Source organism: Columba livia, chromosome 5 (assembly GCF_036013475.1).
Source record: "Columba livia isolate bColLiv1 breed racing homer chromosome 5, bColLiv1.pat.W.v2, whole genome shotgun sequence".
Taxonomy (NCBI): domain Eukaryota; kingdom Metazoa; phylum Chordata; class Aves; order Columbiformes; family Columbidae; genus Columba; species Columba livia.
This window is the reverse complement of record NC_088606.1, coordinates 34850217-34875540: the sequence shown is the minus strand read 5'-3', so window position 1 is coordinate 34875540 and position 25324 is coordinate 34850217. Positions and strand designations below refer to the sequence as shown.

The 25324-nt window shown below is 37.3% G+C and overlaps 2 protein-coding genes across 4 annotated transcripts in view; one reads left to right on the top strand and one right to left on the bottom strand.

Moving 5' to 3' along the window:
- AVEN (apoptosis and caspase activation inhibitor) overlaps window positions 1-25324 on the top strand; it is a 101117-nt gene that overhangs the window by 1786 nt on the left and 74007 nt on the right. The window contains exons 1-2 of one of the 3 annotated variants that reach the window (XM_065064244.1): window positions 4306-4371; window positions 22435-22615. In XM_065064244.1, the coding sequence (XP_064920316.1) occupies window positions 4321-4371; window positions 22435-22615 (232 nt within the window). In that variant the 5' untranslated portion in view covers window positions 4306-4320. Of the gene's footprint in view, window positions 1-4305; window positions 4372-12207; window positions 12256-22434; window positions 22616-25324 lie in introns of those variants that run through there. The other 2 variants (XM_021287354.2, XM_065064243.1) reach the window with 2 other exon arrangements.
- The window catches only part of CHRM5 (cholinergic receptor muscarinic 5), a 58153-nt gene that overhangs the window by 16213 nt on the left and 16616 nt on the right, over window positions 1-25324 (bottom strand). The window lies entirely within an intron of this gene.

Here is a 25324-nt window from a genome sequence, read left to right as displayed (position 1 = left end):
TTTGAAGTACTTCAGAAAGCAGTTACAAACTGTTCTTTTGGGACAGCTTACAATATGTTTTGCCTGAGCACTGTGTTATTGACTTTGATATGCTCTTCATCTTAGTTCATTTTTTGCCAAGGCTAATAATGGGTTAGGTGAAGTGGAGCAATAGCTATGATTTTCCCAGAACGCTGCTAAAGAGCGTTTAAGCATAATGCTCTTCCTGCACTGGAGGCTTTTGATACTAAGCACGCTATGGTCTCTTAGACCACCTGCTACAAATCTTGTGTTTAGCAGCTTGGATGGGACTGGCTTCCAGCAATCCAGCCACAGCGTCAGCAGCTGTGCCAGCCTGCAGCTGCTGGTGTCTGGTGTCACCTCTGAGCCAATCTCCTAATTTACCACTTCTGAAACAGGGAGGACCTCCTTCTTCCTCTTTTTTCTTCCATCTGCATGGTCAGACAAACCCCCTTGAACTGTCTTTGATGTGTGCTAGACCATGTTTTTTGAACAGAGGCAGCTCTTACCTGGAAGGAAATTAACCCCTTTTATCCCCAGTTCCTTAGTGTTCTCTCTCTCTTTAGCAAATTGACTTGTTTTACACAAGTGCATCAGCTCAGTGAGAGGGGCTTGGCCCTGACTAAGAGGTTTCTGTGAGAGGAACCCTCCTCCCCTGCCTTTCAGTAACAGGGAGTCAGATCTTGTCAAGTGGTGGTGTGTAAATTGCAAACCTGGAGAGCCAGGTAATAAATAGGCAGTGTGAGCAGTGATATCACATCTTTCCTTCCTGTGTGCTGAGAAGCTGGAGTCGTCTGTGAAAATCTCCTTTTTTTTTTTAAATGGGCCTTGATAGTCCCTGGAGAAGGGAGGCTCTAAGAACTCAGTAATTTTGTAATAAGAGCAATTCTAGCCCTTTTGCTTTCCAGGGTAAAAATTGTGGAGGATTACACTGTGCATTTCCACACTGCTGGTGTCAGCAAGGCATTTTGAGGAATTTTCCTAGTAGATTGATGTATTTCTAACATTGTATAATCAGAATTTACATGACCTAGTATTAGTTCCTGAAAACAATTTTCAGTCTAGCTATTTCTATAATTTTAAAGCTATGCTAAAATTATACATTTTTTGTTGTTGTTGTTTATACCTCATTTTTTTAGAGAACTATTGCAGCCAAGCTTGATATTTAAGCAATTCTTTATTGCTGGCATTGTCTTGTAGGTTTCATCTTTATTGTGTCTTCAAATATGAAAAGCTTTAAAAAATCTAAATTGTATTGAAGTAACGGAATGTGGTTTTGTTGAGCCTGCTATGGGCAGAGTGGTAAAATGCAAGTAATAATATAGGTGAGTGGATTCAGTAAAGTGTAATGAGAGCGTTAATAAAACCAAACAATAATTTTTATAGGGAAGTAGAAATTGGCATTAAATTGCATGATATTTTGGCAGCAATTAGTTGCATTCATTTAAAATCACCGTTCATATTTACATCTTGTGGTTTGGATGTTTTAATTTAATGGTTCCTAAACTTGCATTTGACGCTGCAGGAGGACGTTACTTCTGACCTGTACAACAGGGAGAAGAAAGTTTAGTAGTGGCACAGTCAGTTCTCAGGTTCCTGTGGCCAGGCTGGACAGCACTGTACATGTTTTATACTACTGTAAGTCTACTGAAATTCTTTGTTTTCAGTAATAGGCGATTGACTGTGCTAGTTGTGAAGCCTATCAAAACCCAGTACTTGCCGAGTCAATTCTCCCCTCCTCTGCTGGTTGCTAATGTAGAAGGAGATCAGGGTGCTATTTGTTTATAAATAATTTACTTAGTTGTACCCTCTGTGGTAGATCCAGCTGTAGTTCAGAGTTTTAAAGATGAAAGCTTTCATGATTTCTGTCATCTCCTGAGGAGATGATAGCTCTCGGAGGAACTCCCCAGCTCTGCTCCTGAAACAAGATGCTGTATCTCTCAGACAAGGAATCGGTTTAGAAACCATGAAGAAAAATATTCTTACTCCTTATGAAGAGGAAGAAGGGTCTTGCACTTGTTAGGTCTTCTTATAATTAGTGTGCATGTTAACTGGCTTGATTACTGAAGATGTTGTGTCCTTCCTTCAAAAATGAATCCGAGTCTAATTATGACCAGCTGGTTTACCAAATGGCAGATTTCTTTGTAGACCTGTCATCTTGAATAGTTTTCCATTGTTTCTGTCTGCTTTAACTCATCAAATATAACACATTTGCAATTATTCATTTTTAGTAAAATAATGTGGAATTACAATGCCTGAAGTAAAAGGTCTGACTGGCCCAATATTATCTCCCACTTTTATTCTAGCCCATCTAACTTGCTAGAAATTCATATATGTACTGTCAGACTTTTTAAAATTACTCTCTCTATGAAATCTGAGCTATTAAAACAAAAGCAATTTTCTAAAATTGTGGACATGATACTGGGTTTTATTTTGGTGGACCTTGACGACATCCATTTGTGGGTGGTTTAAGGAGCCTTTATTCTGTCCTTTGTGTTTATTACATTTGCAATTTATGAAGTATTATTTTATTTTCAGTGGTACACTGAGTGTACATGTGATGCAGGCTATTACTTCAGTGCAATTGGAATTGGCAGGTTTGTTTTAATGTTCCTTTTTCTGTCTTTGGGCATTGATGGCAGTAAATGTTTTATTTTTAAAGAATGGAGGTTAACAGACGCATTTTAGGGCAGCCTTTCTTACTTATGGTTAGTTTCAAGATTATATAATGTTGATTTAGTGTTTACTGTATCTTCATTTTTGTGGTCCATGCACATGTAGAACTGATCTAGGGGAACATCTAATGCTGTCAGCATCAGATAATTTTTTCCAAATTAGTATGAGCTAAATCTTTACAGTCCAAGCAACTGCAAAAAGAAGTCTATTTACAGGCGTGGTAACAGAAGCTTGGATTTTTCAAATACAGATACATTTGATTTCTTTTACAACACTGTATCAGAACTTGTGCAGATGGGAGAAGAATATATTTCTGGATCCTGAACACAATAAATCTTTTGACGTTTTGTGTTAATATTCTCAAAAGCAACTAGGAAAAAACTGACTTATTAATGTACATCAGTTTGTGAGCTGTACTTAATTACTAATGAGGTGTGAAGAGCTTCCCTTCTCATGAATTTCTCTTCTGTCATGAGGTGTGAAGAGGCAATGATTGTGAATGGATTATGGATTATTTTTTTGAGTGTATTGATTTAGATTAAAGCTCTTGAAAAGTGTGTGAACAAATGGTTGGAAACTTCTTTAGCTTTGGTTCAGAGTCAAACTGGTGTTTGTTAAATAGGAGTTTGCAAAGCTTCATTCCGTATCTGTTCCTGTTCAGTGTTTCCATTAATAATTCTGATGAAGAAGTAAAATATACAGTGTTAAAATTTGCAGACTGTGCTAAACTGAACGGGTAGGTAGGAAGGTGGAGGACAGAACACAGTCTTAACAAATGGGAGAAACAATCTGCAGTGGGATGTAATTCAAGGTCAAATATAACACAACTACATTTACATAGAAAAAAATCTGCAGAGGTGTGTGACTGGTTAAGATGCAATTTTATAGAAGGGAGCTGGCAGCTTAATGGATGAGAAAGTATCAATTAGCAATGCAGTTGAAGAACTGGTTCTACTTCTGCAAGTTTTGTACCAGCTGAGGAAAAGCTCAGAGAGAAGAAATGAAGAAACATGTGAAGTCTAGAAGATATGACATAGGGAGGTCAAAGGACTTGGTTCCCTCTGTTGTGGTGTTGTTTTTTTTTTTGTCTGAGGAGGAGGAAACTTTGAGGAAGCCTGGATAGCAATGTTGCATTAAGTAGAAAGATTAATTTTAGGCAGGACAAGAAGAAAAACATTATTAAGAATGAGTAGCTTTAATTTGGGCATTGAGAATAGAAATTGTGATTGAAAGGGTAGGTAGATTGTGTAATGCACGGTGTAGGAAGTATATGGAGGTCAGTATAAAAAAATACTGTCATAGGTTTTAAGAATATGATGAAGGTTACAGAGCCTACTCAGTAAAACTGATGTGTAACCACTTGTCACAGCCTTATTTTTTTATTTTATTTTTTCAAGGCTGAAGTTGCAATAGAAAAAGATAAATGCTTTTTACTCAGCCAAAGTTAATTTATTCTTTTCAGTTTCTAGACAATAGAGAAACCTGCTTTTCACAGTGCTGGGAACTGCAATGTTTTGTAATAAGCCCTGATTCTTTGATGTGGAATGGTTTGATGATATTTATTGTTATTTCTTCATTGTATTTTACCACCTTCATTGCTGATCTAACTTGGGACACTTGTACTGAAAGGTGAACATTACACAGATGAACATACAGCATCGTTGCTACAGAACAGCTTCGTCTGACATTTTTTTGGTAACTTGGGTTTTTTGTAGTTTGAATGGCTGTGCATTTCTGGCCTCACCTACTTAAGTGCTGGTTTATTTTTGTTGTTTGTTTGTTTGTTTGTGTTTTTTTCCCTCAAGTCTCTGGGTTAGTAATTTGGTAACTTTCCAACAGGTTGTCCTGAAACTTTGTCAGCTTAAACAAATAACTTTATCAGGTCCATATGTTGTTAATTATATGAAATACAAGTTTCAATCATTAGCTTATTTAGTTTTAGTTATCCCATGTAGTAAGTGAATTTTATTCAGAGGAAATATAAAATGGTAATAGCTTGGATATTGGAGAAGCTCTCCGAATAACTTCCCATCATATTTAACTAAACATCTTAGAACTTAGGGAAGAACTAAAACTATGGATTTAAGAATTCATGCTCTCCAAGTGTATTTTGGTGGTGGAATACTGCGGGTAGGGCCCAGGAGGTGGGGCGGGCAGCTGTGCTGCCCTATGGCTCAGCACGCAACCTCGGGCAGAGGCGGTGCCCAAACTGAATGATGAAGAGTAAGGATGCGTGCATGTCATGGGGTGGGAATGTTTTTCTCATCTCAGGGTGATGGGTTCTGAACGTACAGTGGAATGTATGAAAATCACTCGTATGCATGAATTACTAGGACTCATTACTGGATATTCATTCCAAACACAACTCTGAAGGAAAGTTATTTGTGGGAAGGGAACACTTAGTAATTCTGAGCTAAAAATCTTGTTGTGCTGCTGGGATGAGTAGTTAGTCCCAGAGAATATCGTACAGGGTTTTGTATGGGTACATCAACTGAGAGATAGTAGGTATTTATGGTGAAGAATAAACAAGTTTGTACAAGTGATGCAATTTGATTGAAAACTTCTTCCATGCAGTCTTGCTTCTGTTTTCCTCACAGAAGTAACTGGGTAGTTTCAGGAGCCCTGTTATGGGTTTTCAGCTGGTCTAACGGTGCTGCACAGTCTTTTGTAGCTATCAGAATGTTTCACTGTGTTTTAAAGAAAAAAAAATGCTGATTATTGATTTAGTGATGATTTAGAGCCTTATAACAAGGACAGAGGAATATTTTGTATGGGTTATCGTAATCAAAAGATTTCAAGCCTGTGTGAAATGGTAAAGTTCTATGGTAAAGTGTGTAGAGAGGGTCCATTTCCCACTGTTCTCTTTCATGTATGCAATTCCTCTGTATTTTTTTTTTTTTTTTAAATAAGGCTTTAACTCTTCTGCAGGTAGACTTAATAATACATCCTGCTGGTAAAACCTGTAAATCTGCTGGAGTGTGTGAGAACCTCGCCTCAAGGTCCTGTTTCTATTCCTGCTTCACTTTTCCCTCAGGAGAACTGTACAGTTACAGACTGCACAGACTTTTACTTTAACCTTAGAATAGCCAGGATCTCTGTCTTGTAGAGAACAGAGTGATGATTCTGCACCATAGCTCTTCCAGGCTACTGATCTGTTACTGGCATGTTGTGATGCCTTGAGCTTTTTCTGATTGCCTGACACACTAAGCGTTGGTTTTTTGGTGATTGATGTTTTGTTTTGGTGTTTTGTTTTGTTTTTTTTCCTCTCTCTCCTCTCTGTACTCTGTTTCAGGCTGTATCACTCAGGTTATGTTGCTTTGCTGACTTCACTGGCTTTTTATGTTCCTGTTTTTATGTTCCTGTAACAGTAGGTGGCATGACTGTGGAGGCAACAGAAGCTCAAATGATGCCATACTCCTTATTTCTTTTCCTTCCACTTCACCCTTATTGTTAGCAAGGGTGTTAAAAGGTTGTTGTTTCAGCGTAAAACTTATTTGTAGAGGAAAGGTTCAAAATGAATTGTGCTAATGAGAAAAGTTACTTTTTCGGTATTTTTTTATATGCCTCTTTGTACTTAGCTACTGTCAATGATATTTTTTTTGGTGCAAATTTGCCTTGTGGGATACATTTGAGTATTATACTGGTGGACTCGAAGTTGCTTCCCTCCTGTTACTAGAACCACAGTGGAGGTTGTCCAGCTGTTGTCCAGACAGTTGAGCACTGTCTAGAGCTCACCACTGTAAATGGATGCTGAGGTCTCCTGCAGTTGGTGTTCTGCATGCCCCTGGGGCTGGCAACCAGTGCACACTAAACCAGTGCAGGTAAAGATGTGATGTGCACAAAAAATCCTGGGGTCATAGTGCATCCCAATGAGTACAGCCCAGCTCTCCTTTACCTTGTTGGTAATTTGGCATTAGGGCATTTAAGACTTTGGACAATGATTCTTTACTACTTCATCTTGTGTTGTGTGTTTGTTTAAGGGAAGTGCATTCTTTAAGACTATTTGGAAAATTATATTTCAGAGGACTTCCCCCCATCCCCTCCAAAACAAGGTTGGAGATGAATGAGGAAGTGGTGTCTGAGGTTTGAGTGGTGATCACTAAAATGTCCACATGAGTTGCACTCAGGTTTGATATATAAAGAGCAAAGTGTTTTTTGGTTGGTTGTTTTTTTAGTTGTTTTGTTTGTTTGTTAGGTGAATGCAAAGACAGATATTGGAAAACACCCCTGATACTATACCACCCTGGTGTAGTTATAACTTGTGTTAGGCACTGACAGGTGTATTTATAAAACAATTTCATAAAGGTGGTTTAAAAATGAAACAACATTACTGTTGCTTGAGCCTCTCAAGAGGCTGATAGTCACAGAATGAACTTGGAGATACAACACAGTGGGGTTTTTCGTGAGCACTTGGTTTACATCCGTTTGTACAGAATTGTACAGAGCCTTGTTTAATGACAGGCTCTTTACAGATGTTCTGTCTAGATAGGAGTCATGGTGGGGTTTTTTGTGTGGTTTTTTTTTTTTTTTTTTTGTTGTGGATAGGTTTGAACATACTTGGGGGAGGAAACTTTGGTTACACTCTTTATCTACAAGTTACATACTGTGGAAGACTATAGTTCATGCCAGGTCATAGTGACATGTCTAATCTGTTTGAATTACCCATAAAACATCTTAAAAATCAAAGGGAGGGAAATATTTCTTGTTATCAAAGTTAATAAGACAGCTTCTAGAACCGTACTTTGGGAGCATTGAAGCAGTAACAGTTTTATGTAAAAGCTTCAAGACCAAATCTCTTGTGTGCTTCATAAGATGTTTTTCCCTTTAGCTGGAACATCATTCCTGTTACACAAAACATATGTTTTGGAATAGGATGTCTCTTCTTGGCTAATTCTATCTTTAGCTAACTAAAAGTGATGAGTTCCAGTATCCAGCATTTATGAAGTGGTCTGAGGAATTAATGTGTCTTTCAAAATTTCTCATTCTGCACAGTAAAGACTAGAAGCTTTTTTCTTGTGCTACCTGTTCTCTCAGGTGCCCTTTCTGCTAATTAAGCTTCTCTTTAGCTTTGGTAGATCTTTCTAAATGTCACCAATAGAGCAAACTAGTGAAGAGGATTACCCTTTGCACGGATATTTTTTCTCTTTCATGGAGGAACCTTTCTGAAGGCTCTTCCTTCCTTAGTCTAAAGGAAAGAAAAAAAGTCAGTAGTTTTTTCCTTTTTCCTTGAAGTTGAAAACGCAGTTTACAATAGGAACTTAAGCTTGTACTGGAAGAGCTATGATGGCCAGGTGAGCAAAATAAGACGGTAAATAGTTTCTGTTAATGAGAGACAGTGCTGAAATATCACTGGAGATTCACTACAAATTCATCAACAGGTAAATATGCCAACATGAGATGACTATGAACATTCAAACGTATATGAACTTGTCCCCATTAATATTTTGAAGAGATAATTTTTAACTTACTCTGTCATGTGTGTCACTGTAATAGATAAAACGTTTGGCAATACTGCTTAATCTTACTAATACTGTTGAAAAATGTTAAGATTTTTTTTTTAACATTTTTTTTTCTTTCCATCTCATTAGGTGTAGTCTGGGAAAAATAAAGTATAAAACTAAAGGAATTTGCAAATACATATACTGACTTGTTTAAACTGGCTGCCAAGCATGCCAATTAAGTGACTTTTACAAATGCTTGTTTTCTGTTGTTGGAAGGGGAAAAAATCTTATCTAAATTATGTGAAGCCCTGAAGGAGGAAGTATAATGAAAAGTGTTTTAATTATTTTCAGTGAGACAGCAAAGCAGATTGATGCGCTTATTAATAATAATAATTGTTTTCTTGCCTTATTGTATCCTTTGTTAGACACTGAAAATGCTGTTTATGATGCAGAAAAAACCTCTCTTAATGAAGTAATGTATTAATTTCAGTTCTTTCTCAACATATAGAGAAAAATCATCTTTCTGTCTGCCAATTTACATTAGAAGTAACTTGTGCATAAGGTTACAGAACCATTAGCACTGATGCTTTTTTGTAAAAAGGCAGCCAGCGGACACACGGAGGCTGTTTTAGATACAGAGAGTGCATGAGGAAAAGGTTTCAATCTGCAATGAGTAACAAAGTGAAGGATTTGGAGAACGTGGAGAAAATAAACAGGTTCAAACTGCAGTCTGTTTTCTTCCCAGTTTCAAATACAAAGTACAGTCATTTTTTTTTCACTTCTTGGATAAGTGACTTGCCATTGCACTTTAAGCACTTTTTGAACGGAATTTTCCTCAATTAGGTTTTTTTCAGTTTCTTTGTACTTTATGCAAAAACATAGCAGTGTCATAAAGATAGAGCAGAAATGAATGGCGTGGTGTGGTTTGGATTTTTTTGTTTGTTTTTTTCCCTTTTTTTTCCCCTTGTGTGTGTGTGGTAGTTGGGCATCTGCATGGCACACAGGCCACCAGCTTTTCAAGTTCTGCTGGTAGTATCCAGTTGCTGTATAAAGTAGAACTGATCTGGCTGAGAAAACAGGCTCCTTCACGCATTTCAGAGTATGCAGAGTCAGTATGTTCTCATGGGATGTGGGAGATCCAGCTTGAAATGCATTTGTGCAGACAAGGGAATTGAATTTATTTCCACTTTCTGGATAAAATGCTGTAGTTGTGCAGTAGCTGAATAAACATGGACTGTATTTACTTACACTGTCTCTTTGAGATGCTTTGTTTTGGCACTCCCTTTTCTTACAGCCCTGTCCCCATCTATTATCACGTCATTTGGGGACAAAGAATGTTTTTTTCTGGAGAAACTTTTATGTTTCTGTCAAAACTGTACAGTGGTGATGTAGTTGTTAGAGGTTTTTGATAAATTCTTGTATTTCTGTTGCCTGCAGCAGGTGACAGCTTTGAGACCGAGTGCATGCCACACATTGGTGGTATAAAATCCTGCATCTGACTTGCCTGAGTCAGGACAGTGTGATGTGTCTACACATTTCTTTTTAATTATCTGTGTTATGTTGATCTATAGACAGAATCTTTGAACATGTTCATCATTAATTCTCAAACTATAGTGTAGCAGTTGGAGAATGTACAGCTCTGGAAGCCATAATACTACCTATACCATCAAACTATACTACTAGAAGAGCTTCAAAATGGGGGGTGTGGCTTATTGCTGCCTTTTGTTTTGGAAGAGCATCATAGAGACACATCCATCATACAGCTATAATTTGAATTATAGTGCATGTGGACTCAACACAAGCCTGTCTCTCTTGGCAGCAAACCCACCATGTTTGGCAGTAATTTGCCACGTTCTGGGACAGCACGTTGCAGGGTGCCTGGGGGAACCCCAGCCCGTTAGTTCTCTCTTTTGCTGAGCTGGTGCTGGGGGCACCGACTCGCACAAGGAAAGTTGATAATGGAGGATGTGAGTGGCTGCTTTTCTATTCCACTTGGGTGTATACTGTCAGGGAAATGCTGCCTTAGTTATGAGGCAGGGATTCCAATCTCTAAGTTTGGAAGCATGTACTTGATGAATTACTTTTATGCTCATTTTCCCTTTCCTTGCACCGCTATGCTGACTGTGTGGTTTGCAGACATCTATGAAAACGGAAAGGAAAAAACCTGGTCTTCCTCACTGACTAGGCCACACATTTATCACATCACTGAAAAGACAAGAAAGGGGTTTTGGTGGCTGTTTATCAAATGGGTAGTTAGTACTCTTTGCGTCTTTTCTGTTTTTCCATCATCTAAAGGAAGAAATTAATATTGGTATCAGAAATGCTGTTTAAAACCCTGGGAGTTGAGGATAGTATCTTTTTGATGTAGCATTGCTGTTTTATGTAGTTATTTTGTTTAGTGTGAGTCAATTATTTTTTAGATTAGTGTAATTACATACATATATATATACATATATATATATATATATAGCTTGCTTTTTCCTTGGTATGTGGTTTCGCATTCAGCTTTATAGTTCTGCATTTTGTTTGCATGTTAGGCAATCTGCTTTTTATCTTTAATATCCTTTATATAAATGTATTGTTCATTGATTTACTATGTGGCTATGTATTTGTACTAAAAATTATCCATTTCTGACCTCCATTTCTGAAAATATCATCAAATGAGGCTATTTGTAACTCCAGTCTTACTGCTTTGTCATGTCACACCATAAATGTAATAATGCAACTTATTTTAAAAAATGTTTGATGGCTGCATCTGCCAGTTTGTTGATAAAAGGGTAGTAGAGATGTGAGATTTTTCAGTAGCATGTGAAATTATAATTAGGAAATGGCAGTATATTAGTAATGACAGATGAAACTATGCTACTGACAGTGATGCAGACATAGTGAAAGGGGGAGGATAGCAGAGTACTCTCTTTTTGAACTTCTTATATAGTACCTTTTTAGGGTTTCAAATTAGTAGAGTATCACCTTTTACAGCTGTAATTTTCTTTGTGTGAATATTTTTGTGTTTGCAACATGCTGTTATTATGTGATAGTTGATCTGAAAAGGTGACAGGTGTTTGATATTTTAATTTAAATTCAAGATAGTATTTCCCAATGTAAACCAAACATCAATACTTTTATACTGAACCTCTGAAATGGTGCGTTACACATCTCAGTAACTATCTTAAAGCAGTAGCTGAAAAAGGGGACTAAAACCAGTTGCAAATGTTCTGATGTTCCTGTTGAAAGTTGTACTGATCACCATAAATATTTGTAGCAAAGTATCTTTTAAAAATTTTTATTTAAAAATATGTGAAGTCAACAAAGATCATCTGTGTGTCTTCGTGTATGATGGGGAACAGGAATAGTAATGGAGAATCTGCAAGCCTTTAATAGAAAGAAAAAAAAATTTGCCTTAGAAAAACAAGTTTTAACACTGCAGGAAGTGACAGCCAAGGACATGGCTTCCCAGTGCACATAGCCAGTCCAGTGGTAACTGCTGCCAGATACGAAGGAAAAACCTGCTTCCCAGCTCCCGTGTTTCATGGGTCGCTTCCAGCCTCGCTAACCATTGTTTGTGCTTGTCTGTTTCTGCTGTGAACCGACACAAGGAACTTAAGCTGGCAGAACATAAACAGTAGGAAAGAGAAGAAAAGGATTGATTATTTTTTCTTCCATTTTTGGTGTACGGTTTCAAAGAATACTGTTCTGTTTGGCATCTTTCAGAATTTTTTGTTCTTTAATGCTGCGCCAACTGAAAATATAACAGTATGGGTGAAAATCACTAGTTATTTCTGTGTTTTGAAATCCATAGAAAAATAACGTCTTACTCCTTTTGTGCTTTCCTTTTTACAAAATAGAAGCACTTAAAAAGCCTTAGCTTTTAACTTGGAACTAAATATTATCAAATATTTTTGTATTTAAAGGTAGGAAATAGTTATCTTGTTAGTCAAATGTAACAAGTTTTGGAGGACTCTTTTCATTCTTAATATAACACAGCTGAAGTATTTCTGAAGGTGGTGTTTGTGGTGGTGGTTTGTAGTTGTGGTAAAAAATTGATTTATTAAGAAACTTTGTCACATATTTTCCCTTGCATGAGAAACCCTGAAGCTTCTTCAATATGTTGGTTTTGATCTTCGTAGAGAGTTGCCAGGTTTGTGTCTGTGTTTTGTTTTTGCTTTTGTTTGTTTTTTTCCCCCTAAAAGTGTGTATGTAGGGGGTGTTAAATAACCATTAGAATTGTCTGTGTGACTGAGGTGCTCTTTAAACTTTACTCCTTTGAGTAGACTTTAAGTTTTTGAAATAACCTTTGTGAGTTAAGACTCAAATTTTTCTCTATTCTGCAGATGGATGCTGCTTTGAGTGAGCTGTTTACATAATTTGCCATACATTTACTTCATCGTTGATGTGGTTACAGAAATACAAAGCTTTTCAATACTTATCAGTTTACAACATATTGTTAATTGACTCATGAAGACTAGCAAAATATCTATATCCTTTTAAAAGTCTGTTCTTGAACTGTTGAGGTGAATATATAGCCTCAATAAACTTTGATTCGGTGATGTTGCAGAACTCCTCGTGTGTGTTCTTTACAAGTTGTTGTTAAGGCTGTTAATACAACTGCTTTTGCAATTTTAGAAGTGCTAGAATAAAACAACAAATGAAACAATAAGATTTAGGTATACTATTGGAGGTTTTCAAGCCCTGAGTGGACAAAGCCTCAACCTGCTTGGTCTGATTTGATTTTCGACCTACTTTTGTGTAGGTAGTTGGACAAGGTGACCTCTTGCAATCTCTTTCAGCTGGGATTAGTCTATAATACTGTGATATTAACACAGAAGAATTGAATCAATTTCTGAATGCAGTCAATCTGTAGTTCAGCTCGGGATATGTCTGTTTAGGAACAGCAAATTTGGTAAGAGCAAATAACTTTCTGTAGAAATTTTCCTTAACCTATCCAGAATACTAAGTAGAATTTGGTTTTAGGATATGACATACAACATTCACATATGTGGATCCATATGTATGCAATATATAAACCTCCTGACTTTGACAAATACAGCCTATACATAGGAACAATCGGTAATCTTACTGAAAATGCTGTAACCTTTGTGGCAATATACTTACTTTGTAAGGTTTTCTTGAAACCTGTTATTTCTGTCAAGAAAGAGTCTCTTATTTTATGTTTGTACTCATATTTTTGACTGAATGTAAGAAAAACATTCAACTTCCTTGAGTTACTGTCAATTTGAAAGTGATCAAGCTGCCAGGTTTTGTGCAGGTCCATGTGATAATTTTGTATAAATTGCTTGATGAGTTTGTAGAGTTGCCAGTAACTTTCATATGATCGTTTCTACTGAATTAAAGAAAAAATCCATTTGATTTTGTGTTGATGGAAATGTATTGGTTTGGCAAGTTTAGAAAATCAAAAGTCTCTTTATCTATAGGCAGCAGCTGGACAAGCTTCCCACGGCCTCTTTGCTCACAGCATGGCTCAGCTGTGGGGAGGAGAGGCAAAGGACTTCTGTGGTTGGTTCTACAGCTTGTGGATTCTCTACTCAGTTTCCCAATTAGTGCAGAATGAGTGTTCAATTAATAATGATATTGTTCTCTCAACATACCCCGTCAAATATCGTTCAGTTTGCAGTTTTAATCTAAATGAGTAGAGCTAAATTTTAGCTGGTGGCTTTGTAGTTTGGAAAATCCTGTATCTAATGACTGAAGTCTTGAAATAAGCAGTTTCCAAAATAAATACTTAATTGACAGGCTTTATCAAGTTCCCAAGTCTACTTCTAATGTTAGAGAATAGAGCTTTTGAGACTTTCTTTATTTTATCTGAGAGTCAACAGTTTTCAAACTGGGTCTTTAAAAGCTGCAGAAAATACTTCAGTGGGGGTTGTAGAGGTTGATTCATTCTGCCCCTGCAAGTCACCCACTTGAAGGACCACACAGCTGATCATGTGCTGGCAGGTTACACAGGTTATTTCCGAGATAGCCTTAGAAACTGAGCATCAGAACTTACAGACTCTTTTCTAGTTCTTTGAAAGATAGTCTGCCCTTTACATCAGTAGTTACAAAGAAACTTAACAAGCTGTTTGCCTGTGGGGCTTTTTTTTTTACCCCTCCTGGCTCAGTGAGTCTAAGGGAGATACTTGGCTCCTAATAGAAGCCGTTGTTCCAATTCAGTGAGGCGCAAGATTTGTACAAAATATGGTTATAGCTAGTGGAAATATTAATAATGATCTGTGAGAAAGATGAAGTATGACTTGTAGCCTCCTGGCACTTGATCATGTTATAAATTACTAAGTGCAAAAAATATTTTGAGAGGTTGTTTGTTTTTGTTTTTTTCCCAGTTAAACAATAATAAGAAAACAGTCTCATTAATTTGAAACTTTTAATCAGTTCCAATTATTTGCATCTCATAGATAGAATAAGCAGGAACTTTGAAGCAAAATAATTTGATGGACAAGATTATTATGTTTTGGTTTTCATTGTTAAAGTGATCAGACTTGTGAATGTGATGTCTACTGAAAACAATTCAGTATAGATAAGCTAACAGCTCACAGTTTTTGATATGTGTTGCTGAGTATTATTACAAAATATTCTTTTCTGTCTCTGAAAGAAGCTATAGTATTTTATGGTATCACTGCATTAGGAACATCTTATTTTTCAGGGATATTTACAAATCTTTTGTATACTTTTCTAAAATCTGGTTTAAGAGGACTAAATAAGAATAGTTTGGGGAATTGTATTCTACTCTTACTTCATACTGTGGCAGAATGCAACCCCCCCTCTCTCCCCCTCCCTCCTTCAGTATGGAAGGAGTGGGCACATCTCCCTCTTTCTCTGCTACTTGAGGCTAACAGCTTCTTTGGTTTGGCCCCGGAGCACCCTGGCTCCTGGGCCATTAGGAGAAGGGAGTGCCGAGGCACACTGAGCCACGCCCAGTGTGGGGGATGTTTGAAGGCTTCAGGGGCACCCACACTTAGTGTGGGGGCTGCAGAGAAGCTTCTAGAGTGCCTACAGTCAGATCTGATCAGATAAAAACGGGACTCTCGTCGAGACTCCACCCATTGTGTGGGTCTCTCGGAGCACGAGCAAGATGCTGCTGCCGAGAGCCCCTCTCCCCGGGATGGGGACTGCGCTTGCCTTGCTGCCACGTGTGTAAGTAAAACTTCTCGCAGGATTGCGAGTATATTTATACTTTTCGGGCACATATGCACGTATAACTTTCCGTGCTCCATATGAGCGCGTGTAAAATTATTTCCTCGCACAATTGCGAGTGTGTTTTCCTTCCGTGCACATATGCACGTATAACTTTCCGTGCACATTTGCACGCGTACTTTAAATTATTTCCTGGCACAATCATGAGTGTATTTTCCTTCCGTGCACACTTGCATGCGTAACTTTCCGTGCCCAGTACAAGCACGTGTATAAATTATTTCCTCGCACAATCGAGGAGTGGCCGCCAAGAGCCCCTCACACAATCGTGAGTGTACTTTCCTCCCGTGCTTCCACGTAAGCACGTGTAATATTCCGTGCACACTTGCACGTGTAAGTAAATTGACTCTCGCAGGATTGCGGGTGTATTATAAATTTACCCTCGCGGAATTGCGAGTGTACACTTCCCGTACTCACTACGAGTGCGTATATCTCTTTAAAAATAATCCTGCACCGTGTTTAGGCGAATGTGTATTTCTCCAGGACTCAGGGACAGCTCCGGCATTGTTTGGGTGAAGCCATGTGCATGCACACTGTGGACCGCCTGTTGGTTGTATTAGTTGCTGCCCCTTAAATAATTTTCCTCAGCTGATATCCCAACCTTTATTTAAGTCACTTTGGAGTGCTAAAACCCTGTTCCTCACCAGTCTAATAAAAGTTGTTTTGGACACTGTTGTCCCTTAAATTAACCTATGGGGTGCCTCCGTGACACATACTGACCTTTTTATATTGTTCTAACTTGCTCTTTTTTTCTCTGTACAGAAATTGATCATTAATATTCCTAGTTAGACAGAACAATGTGTTGGAATACTTGATGAGATTTTCCCAGATAGTGGAGTATGTATATAATATACTGACAGACATGTTTACCTTGTGATTCACTATTGGTTTTTAAATTTATTTTATTTTTTAAACTAAATTTGTGTCTGTCTATATCGTTGTGAGTTGCATATCAAATTCTGTCACTGAATTTCAGCCATCTGTCTAGGTAACTTTATGAAGGTAATATCCTGTATTCTTGTAGGTATGGATATCTGGATTCTAAACATCTACAGACTTGCACCTAAAATTGCACTAGTACTTTTGTAAAATGAGCATTGATCTAAAAAAATAATTTAAAAATTACATTCTGCTTTTGTTTGCCATAATTCAGAATATATATTCTGTTTTTCTTTAATATATTATGCAGTTTATATTTTAGAGAGCCCGTTAAATTTCCACCATGATGAATCAGGTAGTGTATTCCTTTGCCAACTGTTGATTTAATGTTAATAAATGTCATTACTTACAAGACAGAGAAGACAGACATATATCTAGGGGTTGTAATTAGGTAAATATGGAAAATCAGAACAACTTTTTTGCAGATTGTTCTAGTGTATATAACTATCACAAGGTATAAGCCTATCAGTCATTGTGATAAAGAAAATCAGTCTGTCAGGGGATTCTCCTGTACCTTTCTGGATTTCAGGTATTAAAAAAAGTGCATTTAATGAACACTGTCACCAAAAAACAAAACAAACAAACAAACAAAAACAAAAAAAGAGATTGTGTTGTGGTCATGTTGTGCTAAGATAACTCCTGGTGTAATCTCATTGCTTCTGTTTGGTTGTACCAGCAATAACTGTGAACCAGGAAATTAAAAGCAGGTATGTCTTTCCAAGAGCAATTTAAGTCATTAAAGTGTAACTGTAAGTCTCTCACATTTCCACTTATGTCTGCCTAGAGGAAGCACTCAGAAGTTAATATCAGCCAAACTGCCTTACTTATTGTCACTCCTACAAGCCTCTGTGTACAGACTTCTATTCTGTGAAACAATTTAAAGTGTAGAGATTGCAAACTGCTTTGTTGCTTAATTATCTATGTTTTTTTGACCTTCTGTGAGAATTTGTGACAGATGCGGTTCCAATTAGGATGAGGAGGAGAGGAGAAATTGTCTCTGCACAGGCACCTTACCATTTTAAATACAAAGGAGGAAAAAAATATATATACTCTTTCATGATGCAGTTGATAATCTAGGTCAGATTCAACCCAAAGGATATTTTCATTTTGTCTTGCTAGCCTTTTCCTCATTGAGAAGAGAATTGGGATTGAGATGGATAAACCTGAATGTCATCGCCCTTGGACACAGCCTTACAGCAGTTTCGAAGGAGGGAAGAGGGAATCAGGACAGGAGTTTACTCAAGAAATTGGTGTGTGCTGGTGCTGGCTGGGGGAGCAGCCAATGTAGGGGGTAGGCAGTGACTGTCACTGTCCATAAACGTGCAAGCATCCACACATGACAGTGGCTAACTATTAAGTGTCCCTAATAAAGAATGGAAAAGATTGAGGAAATGTGTGTGTTTTTGAGAGGTGTTATATCCTAAACAGTAATACAGAAGTTACAGTAACAAAGGGGGAAAGCACTTGATCAATATAATTGTAAAGAGTTTCTAAAGATAAAATGTAAAGGTTATTGTATAATATTGGGAAGAAGGTGAAGAAAAATAGCTATGCTCTAGTAGATTAACAAAAAAGCTCAAACTATGTTTTCCTACATTCTGTAAAATGACATTCTCAGGAACAGAAATGGGAGAAATACTACAAAGTAAATGAGAACGGAGATCTAATAATGCATGATACCTACATAATGGGGAAGGGCAGGTGGCACAAAGAAAGGCAGGCTGAGCATATGTTGTTTCTATGTTCTTCCAGACACTGTAGAATATTCTATGTATTGCCGAAGATTAAACGTTTTAAACTTTTCGTACACAGTTAATAGAACTAAACAGGAAGTGGTCTGTAAGCTGTAAATCCTGTGGCTTCCTAAGGGTAATAAACACAGTCTTAGAAAGTAGAAAGTCTTAGTGGAAGTGCTGACTTTTAACGCACTTCCAGTTTTTTTTTTTTTTTTTAAAGGGCTGCGAGTTCAACAATTCTTGTTGAGTGTTTGCACACGTGTGTGTAACACACTGGGACTGACTGCACTTATGGTGAAGAGTGGTTGAGTAATTGAAGGAGGATGTAAGAGGTCACTGTTGCACTTTCTGCATTGTGTGCTTCAGCCTTGGTTTGATCTGAACCACTCTGTGTTCCAGGGAGGTGCAGAGGATGACCCCAGGGGGAATTGCCTGTTCAGAGCAATGTTTACTTCATTTTGACACCTTCATTCCTGAACTGTGTGCATGAGAAAAGTCAAACTGAAAGCCTGCTGCCTTATTTTTTTTTCTCAGTACCACACCCTCCCTAACCCTGTAGGCAAAATTAGAGTATAAAAGAGGATGTACTAAAATATTTCTTTGTGAGACTGTAGATTGGGGTCACGTGTGCTAAGCATTTTGCTTTCCTTCAGAAGGAAAGTGGAGTCATAGGCTCTCATAAAGGATGAAAATACATTCCTTAGTGAAAGACCACAAATTGTGGAAGCTCCTCTGCAGGGCAGGTTGACTCTTTCACTGTTATTTGAATGACTTTGAACTTAATGTTTAGGTGGAATATGGTTTTTTGTTCTTCTAATACACAAAACAGTCTGAAGGTTTCCTGGTTTTGTTCAATTGTGCTTTTCTTTACTTTTCCCACTTTCAAAATTTCAATGCAGTGTGCAAATGTTAATACATGTGATAATATCTGAAACAGAGGCACAGCAGATTAATGTTGTACCTCCTGTGGTATCATGGTGCATTATAGCACTGAGCAATAATGTGTAGATGTAGTTCAGTACTGTTTAAAGGCATAAGTTTTTGTCCTTACCTGAGTAATACTGTTTTAAAGGTTATATTTGAGTTGGCTTCTAGAATTTTATTTGAGGATGAGGCAGGAAGTTATTTTGTTTCATTACACACAGGACAGATGTTTGTTCTGTACTGGTTAAGACTCATTGCAGTAAGGTATGATGACAATGGTAGCAGTTTATAGTCAGCTGAACAGGCAGTTAAGAGGAAAGTAATGAAGATTTATGTTTATATGTTTCTGAGGTTGTTACTTTATATGGTAGCTGTCTCATGTGAGGTGGTAGAAGCAAATTATTTTCCAAAACTCCACTGATCGGAGGTTTTTTTATGTATTTGATAATTTTAATGGTGAAGACGCATCTTTAAGTTGCTTGAATGTTGAATATTCAAATGTGATTATTTATAGTTTTATCTTGGAGCACAGAAGTGCATCGTGTAAAATTTTCTGTTAAATATTTATTGGAAATGTAAACAGGTTTGTATTTGAAGTTTAGTGATTTCAAAAGTAAACCTCAGGACGGTACTTGGGGAACCAGGCTGCACAGCTGCTACTAAAAATCCTGAGGATTTGTGCTTTATTTCTTAAAGTTCAAGCTAACAATTCTACTTCTAAGAAATGAAATTTCTTTGAGATGTGCTGTATAACACAGCTAATAACAGAATGTGAAAAATAATTCAGTCCAGTGAAAGAGAAAACACTTGAATCCATATTAGTTTACTGGAAACTTGTTAAAACAGGAAGGTAATACTCTTGTTTATGTTGATGAATCCTTTAGACAGGTATGAGTGAATCCTTTAGACAGGTCTATAGTAAGTAATTATGCATAATGTCATAGTCACCTAAGGTGTTTCTGATCTTCTCTTAAAAACAAAGTACAACACAGATCTATCTGTGTAGCGCTATTCTTGTTTTGGTTTGTAAATTGTATTAGCTTGAAATTATTTTGGATACTGAATTTCATGAGATTGTTTGATTATAGCAAATAATTCAATTTATAGGAGAAGAGAAATAAGTTGATTCTTATCTTGGTGTAAGTGGATTTGGCCTTTGTTCTGTGGAAACGGTAGCTCTGAATCAGTAATATGGAGTTGTGACTTCATCCCCTTGCTCATGCAAACCGTTTGTCCCCAACAATCATTTTAGTGTATTAATCTGATGAACACAAAGAATAGAGAATTTACCTAAAAATTGCACAGAACAAGTGAGAATGCACAGAATATTTACCTTTGTGCCAGCTGTTTGGCAACTGGGAGTATATTTGTATAATTATGACGGCTTTTTATCTTTTTAAGCTCTTTGATGGTTTTACCATTCCTTCATGCTGTTCCTAACCAGATCACTCCAAAAAACAGTGCTGAAAGAAGCTTGTTTATGAAGACTGATGGGTTATTTTTCTTGGGAAATCATTATTCTAGTTCTGATTTTGCTGTTTGTATGATATGCTGGGCAGTCCTTTTTAAGACATCAAACATGGGATAATCTAAATTCTCACAATAGCATTTGAAGGTGCTTTGCCTTTCAGTGTGTAAGAGCCACAAAACAGACTTTACTGCTATTTTGGGTCATTTTTATTATATTTTCAGAACTGAAGAATAGTAATGCTTCACTGTCCACTAGCTGCTACTTCCTAATTTTTTTGTCTGTGTCAGTCTTCTTTTTATCATTATATACTTGCATATAAATATAGTATTTGGGGTGCAACAGGGGTGTTATTTGGCATTGCTAGACATTTTTCTGTTGTGTAATTGGACACTAAAGGAACATGAAAATCTCTGTCCTTGTCTAGCTGAGCCAAAATGTAGCTACAAAATTTTCTATAGAGTAGTTAAGCCTTCTTCATGATGTATTTCTAAAATCAATTTAAAATGTGTTGCATTGCTCTATCCTTTCTTGAGCTATGAAACTTAACTCATGGATTATAAATCAAGTTAATGAAGTGGTGTTGGTTTCTTCCTGATAGTGGCTTTGTGCGCTTATTTCTACTAGGTTGTCTAGTGTTGTATCAGTGTGTATGTGCTTAAAGAAACCCTAATGTAGTTTTAGAAACACAGTAACTACTAGAGGTTTTAGTAATCTTTCTGCCCAAGATGTTCCAGCTCTTCACTTATAAGGGCTTTTTTTTAAACATAAATAATCGTTCTTCACATTTATTTCAGGATTGCATTTGGTTTAAATTATCAAAGCCAAGGTCTGTCTTAAAGCCAGTGTCTAATTGTGGGCTGTAAAGGTGTTTTGGCTTATGGTAGCTACCAAATGGTAGCTTGTTTTTAGATTATTTTATGCTGAATGGAGATGACTTTAACCTTTATAGCAGTGTAGATAAACTTGAATTTCACTGCCCTGGTCATGAAGAATCCACTTATTGTTGGGCAGTGAAATTTACTCTTATGGCAACAGTACACTGTGGAATAAAAGAGAGAAGAAAAAGTGGATCTGTCCACAGGAATGTTTGGGAGCAGACATGGGAATCTCTTCTTTCTTGACTCTTTTACACCACCTCTTCAGAGAATTAGACCTCTGCAGAAAGTATCTTGCACAGAACTGTTCTGTTTGCTCTTAGTTCTCTTTCCTGTTGAGTGCTCCTTCCTCCAGGAGGCAAATCTTTGTTTGTGAGCTGAGAGTTGTTCCAGTTGAACGACTGGACCTGGGAGAGGAGACCTCTGGTGATAAAGAGGATTCAAGCTAGGGGAGAGTTTTCCATGGCTGTTGAGTGCTTGTGGCAAATGCCTGTTTTGCTTGCGTCTTAAGCTGACACTGCAATGAGTTCTCCTTTTGACCCTAAGGCTTTTTAATAGTTTGGGCTAGTAGACTGGCTGCCGGCAGTCTATTTCATTTTTCCTTGTGTATTTTCATAAAATGTCTTTCATGAAGGAAATTAATTTGGTGAACTATTCCAAATTAATTGAGTTAAGACCCTGTAGTTGGTTACAATGGAAATTCTTACGTAGATCACCCTTTCTGGATGTTTTTCTAAAGTATTTGTTATCTTTTTCCTGTTCTGCTCTACAAATGTCAGTTCTTTCAGTTATCATCTATATCACTGCAACACTGGGACAGAGATACTGTGATTAAATTCTCCCTATGCATTGCTCTCAGTTTCAGGAAGATACTCATTATGGGCCTCTAGACTAGGAGGGAAATCAGTGGAACTTGCATCAGTGTTACTGCTTGGCCCCTGTAAGAACTGAGGCTTCATCAGGTTCTTTTAATTACACTGTTGGTGAATTACATACAGCTTAGGAAAATGGTAGGACCTGATCCAAAGTTTTGGTGGGGATCCAGGCTAATTAGTCTTTTGGGTGTTAATTCTGTGGTTGGAGTTTGTTTGTATGAATGACTATTTAAATAAAGAACAAAATGCTATTGAGTTGCAATGACTTAACTTTCCATTTATATGTTACAGGTAGAGGAGGATGATGATACTGAATCACGAAAGGAAGAAGAGAAAGAAGAATGGAAAAGCTATTCAAGGAGAAAGATTTTTTCCAACTGGAGCCGCTATGAGGATACAGAAAAAGAGGAACAGAGTGAATGTGGGGAATCACAGAGAGGAACAGACTTCAGTGTTTTGCTTAGCTCAGCAGGTAAGCGTTTTCTACTCTATAGATAGTTTTTTAGTTTTGCCTTTTGAAACACTATTACTTTTCTGGCTGTTGTCTTTGACAATGAAACAGGACCCTAGAATACAATTCCTGTCTGCCATTGATGTGTTTAGGAGTGTTCAAAAGTCTTTATGGGAGCAGCCTTATAGCAAACAGGCTGCACCAAGCTGTGGCAGATGGGGAGTGAAAGAGTGTGTGCAGCATCCAGTTACTTTGAGCCTATTCTTGCTGACAATGAATTTCATGCCAATCTTGGTCATTGGGTTGCTTTCTAGAAAACAAAAAAGGCTGCTAGTTTGACTAAACAGAGCAAAGCAGTCAAGCAGCTGTTTGCTGTTGTTTGTTTTGACAACGACTGGTAATGAGCACCGTGCAGATGTGTACATAGATAGCAAGTATTACCTTGAAAATAAAGATCAGTTGTTTTCCCTTTTTTAAAGGAGTAATAGAAGGAGGAGGTGTAGGGACAGGCTGTAATAGATCCTTTTTTATTTTTTTTTTGGCTATACATGTATAGTATGGGCAGTTGTACAAAAACCAGTTACCTAAAGTTATTTTAGAAACTCTTGATGTGCTGTTATGTTGGAATACCATTTAGTAAAAAGCTGCAAAGAATGTGAGATTTTTTTGAGCAACTTGGAAGCTCCAAAATCTCTTAAATCTAAACAATTGTTTTTTTCAGCCACAGCGTGAAGGGGTAAATTAGAAATGATCTATGGTAAAGAAACAACGACCAGAGCTTTCTCTGTGCCAGAATCAATTTCTGAAGTTGAGTTTTGCATGAACATTGCAGAATTGGACCTAAATTGCCAGTTTTAGTCATAGGATCATGAGATGTGTATTGAATTATCTGAATGGTGTGTTGCATGGGAAAGACTGATGGAGTCAAGATGCCTGATATGAACCTCAGAGCTGAATCGGTAACATAGCCTGGGGAATAAAGTAGATATCACAACTCAAAACCTTTTCAATCGAGATACCTACCCTGAGCTGCATGTTGCCATGGTTCAGCTTTCTAAAACAAACTTTAATGTCTCTAACTTTATACTTAGCCTTCAGAGTGTCTTTAAAATGTTCTCATGAATAGTACTTTTGAAATGAAGATATAAGAAAATATTAAGTATTTCTACTAATTTCTTAGATTATACTCCAATACATTTTCTACCAACCCACTTATTTTACTCTGTAAATTGTTTTAATGCCTAAAATTAAAATATTCTTAGTTAGTGGTCTTACTAGTTATTAATTCTAAATATTTCATTTAAAGAGTGTTTCTCTTTATTTTTAGGATACATTGTGACCGGTTTTGACATTAAAATACATTGATAAGAAAAAGCAATGAAATGAAATACTTTCTTTCAGAGGAAGAAAATAGTTCCTTCTAAACAATAATGCAGGTTTCCTGGAGTCACATAAAAAAGCAGCGCGTGCCAGGGGGTTTCTTTGTGTAATTTCTTTGGCTGATGTATGAAAATGAGAATGTGGTCATCTTTACTTCTAGTGGTCTGAGAAGCAGCTTGCTTGCATCTCTGCTTTATTTGATCATTTTGACTTCTGTTAGTATATTGCTATTCAGCGTTCAGTAGTTGCATCATGGATCCATCTCAGTTGCAGCAAGCAGGGGAGCACTGGAGAGGGAATGGTGTTAAAGTGCCATTTTTCAGGAATGCAAAAGCTTAGAAAGGTCTTGCAATTTACTGTTAATACACAACAATGTAATTGATGCAGCCAGTTAAGGATCCGTTGGCAAAAGCTCAGATTAAAAACCTTTTCTCCTATGTAACATTTAGGTTCCATAATACTGAATGCAAGATCTTAAAGAGACTGCAATCCTTCAAGAAATAACTTGGATTTATTCCCAGAGAATATCCTGTTAATTGAGTGAGATAGGGTAAAAAAAAATAGTTTGGGATACTGTAGTAATGAAGACAGAATTAATGCAAGCAGACAAACTTGAAAGGAGAAATTTGTTTAATATTTTGTAAATGTGCTTCTGTGTGTAATTTTCTGGTTAAAATCAGCCAAAAAATAGCAAAATGAGAAGACTAATATTCTGTGATATGTGTGTCATGTTGATAATTAGCAGGTTTGGAGCTTTTAGATCTAGTTAGTGCATGAATGTTACTGTTGCTTGAATTCAGAAAGTAACAGAGTTATGGGTTGTTACACTTTTTTGTTTCAGCAGTAGAGAACAATGCGATAGTTTTCAGAGAGAGGGGGGAAGGGGTTTGCAGATATTTGCAGAGGATTTAGAGTCTTTAGGGTATTTTATTTTACTTTTTTCAACAGCTTCTGAAGACACACTCTTTTTTTCAGTTTTTTGCCTATACTTCCAGCTTGTCCCTGCCTCGAGCCAGTCTCCAGTGCAACACTGATTCTGTCTTTTCAATCAAGTATTTAGGCCTGACTGGTCCCAGACTGTCTCTGACTGCACCTTGTCTCTGCTGTCAGCCGTTGCCTGCCGACTGCTGCTTCTCACTCTCTCTTGCTTCTGTTGATCTTTCTTCTTGTCTGTGTTTCTGATTACTGGTGGTGACTTTTTCTAAGCCTTTTGTTGTGAGCCAGCTCCCTTCCACGTATATTCACTAGAATCCAGCTCTGTCAGATATATTCCGTCCCTTGCTCTACCCAGTTCTGATTTGTTCTGCCTGGGATTGCTCATTTGGCTTAATTTTTCTCTCATTGACTACT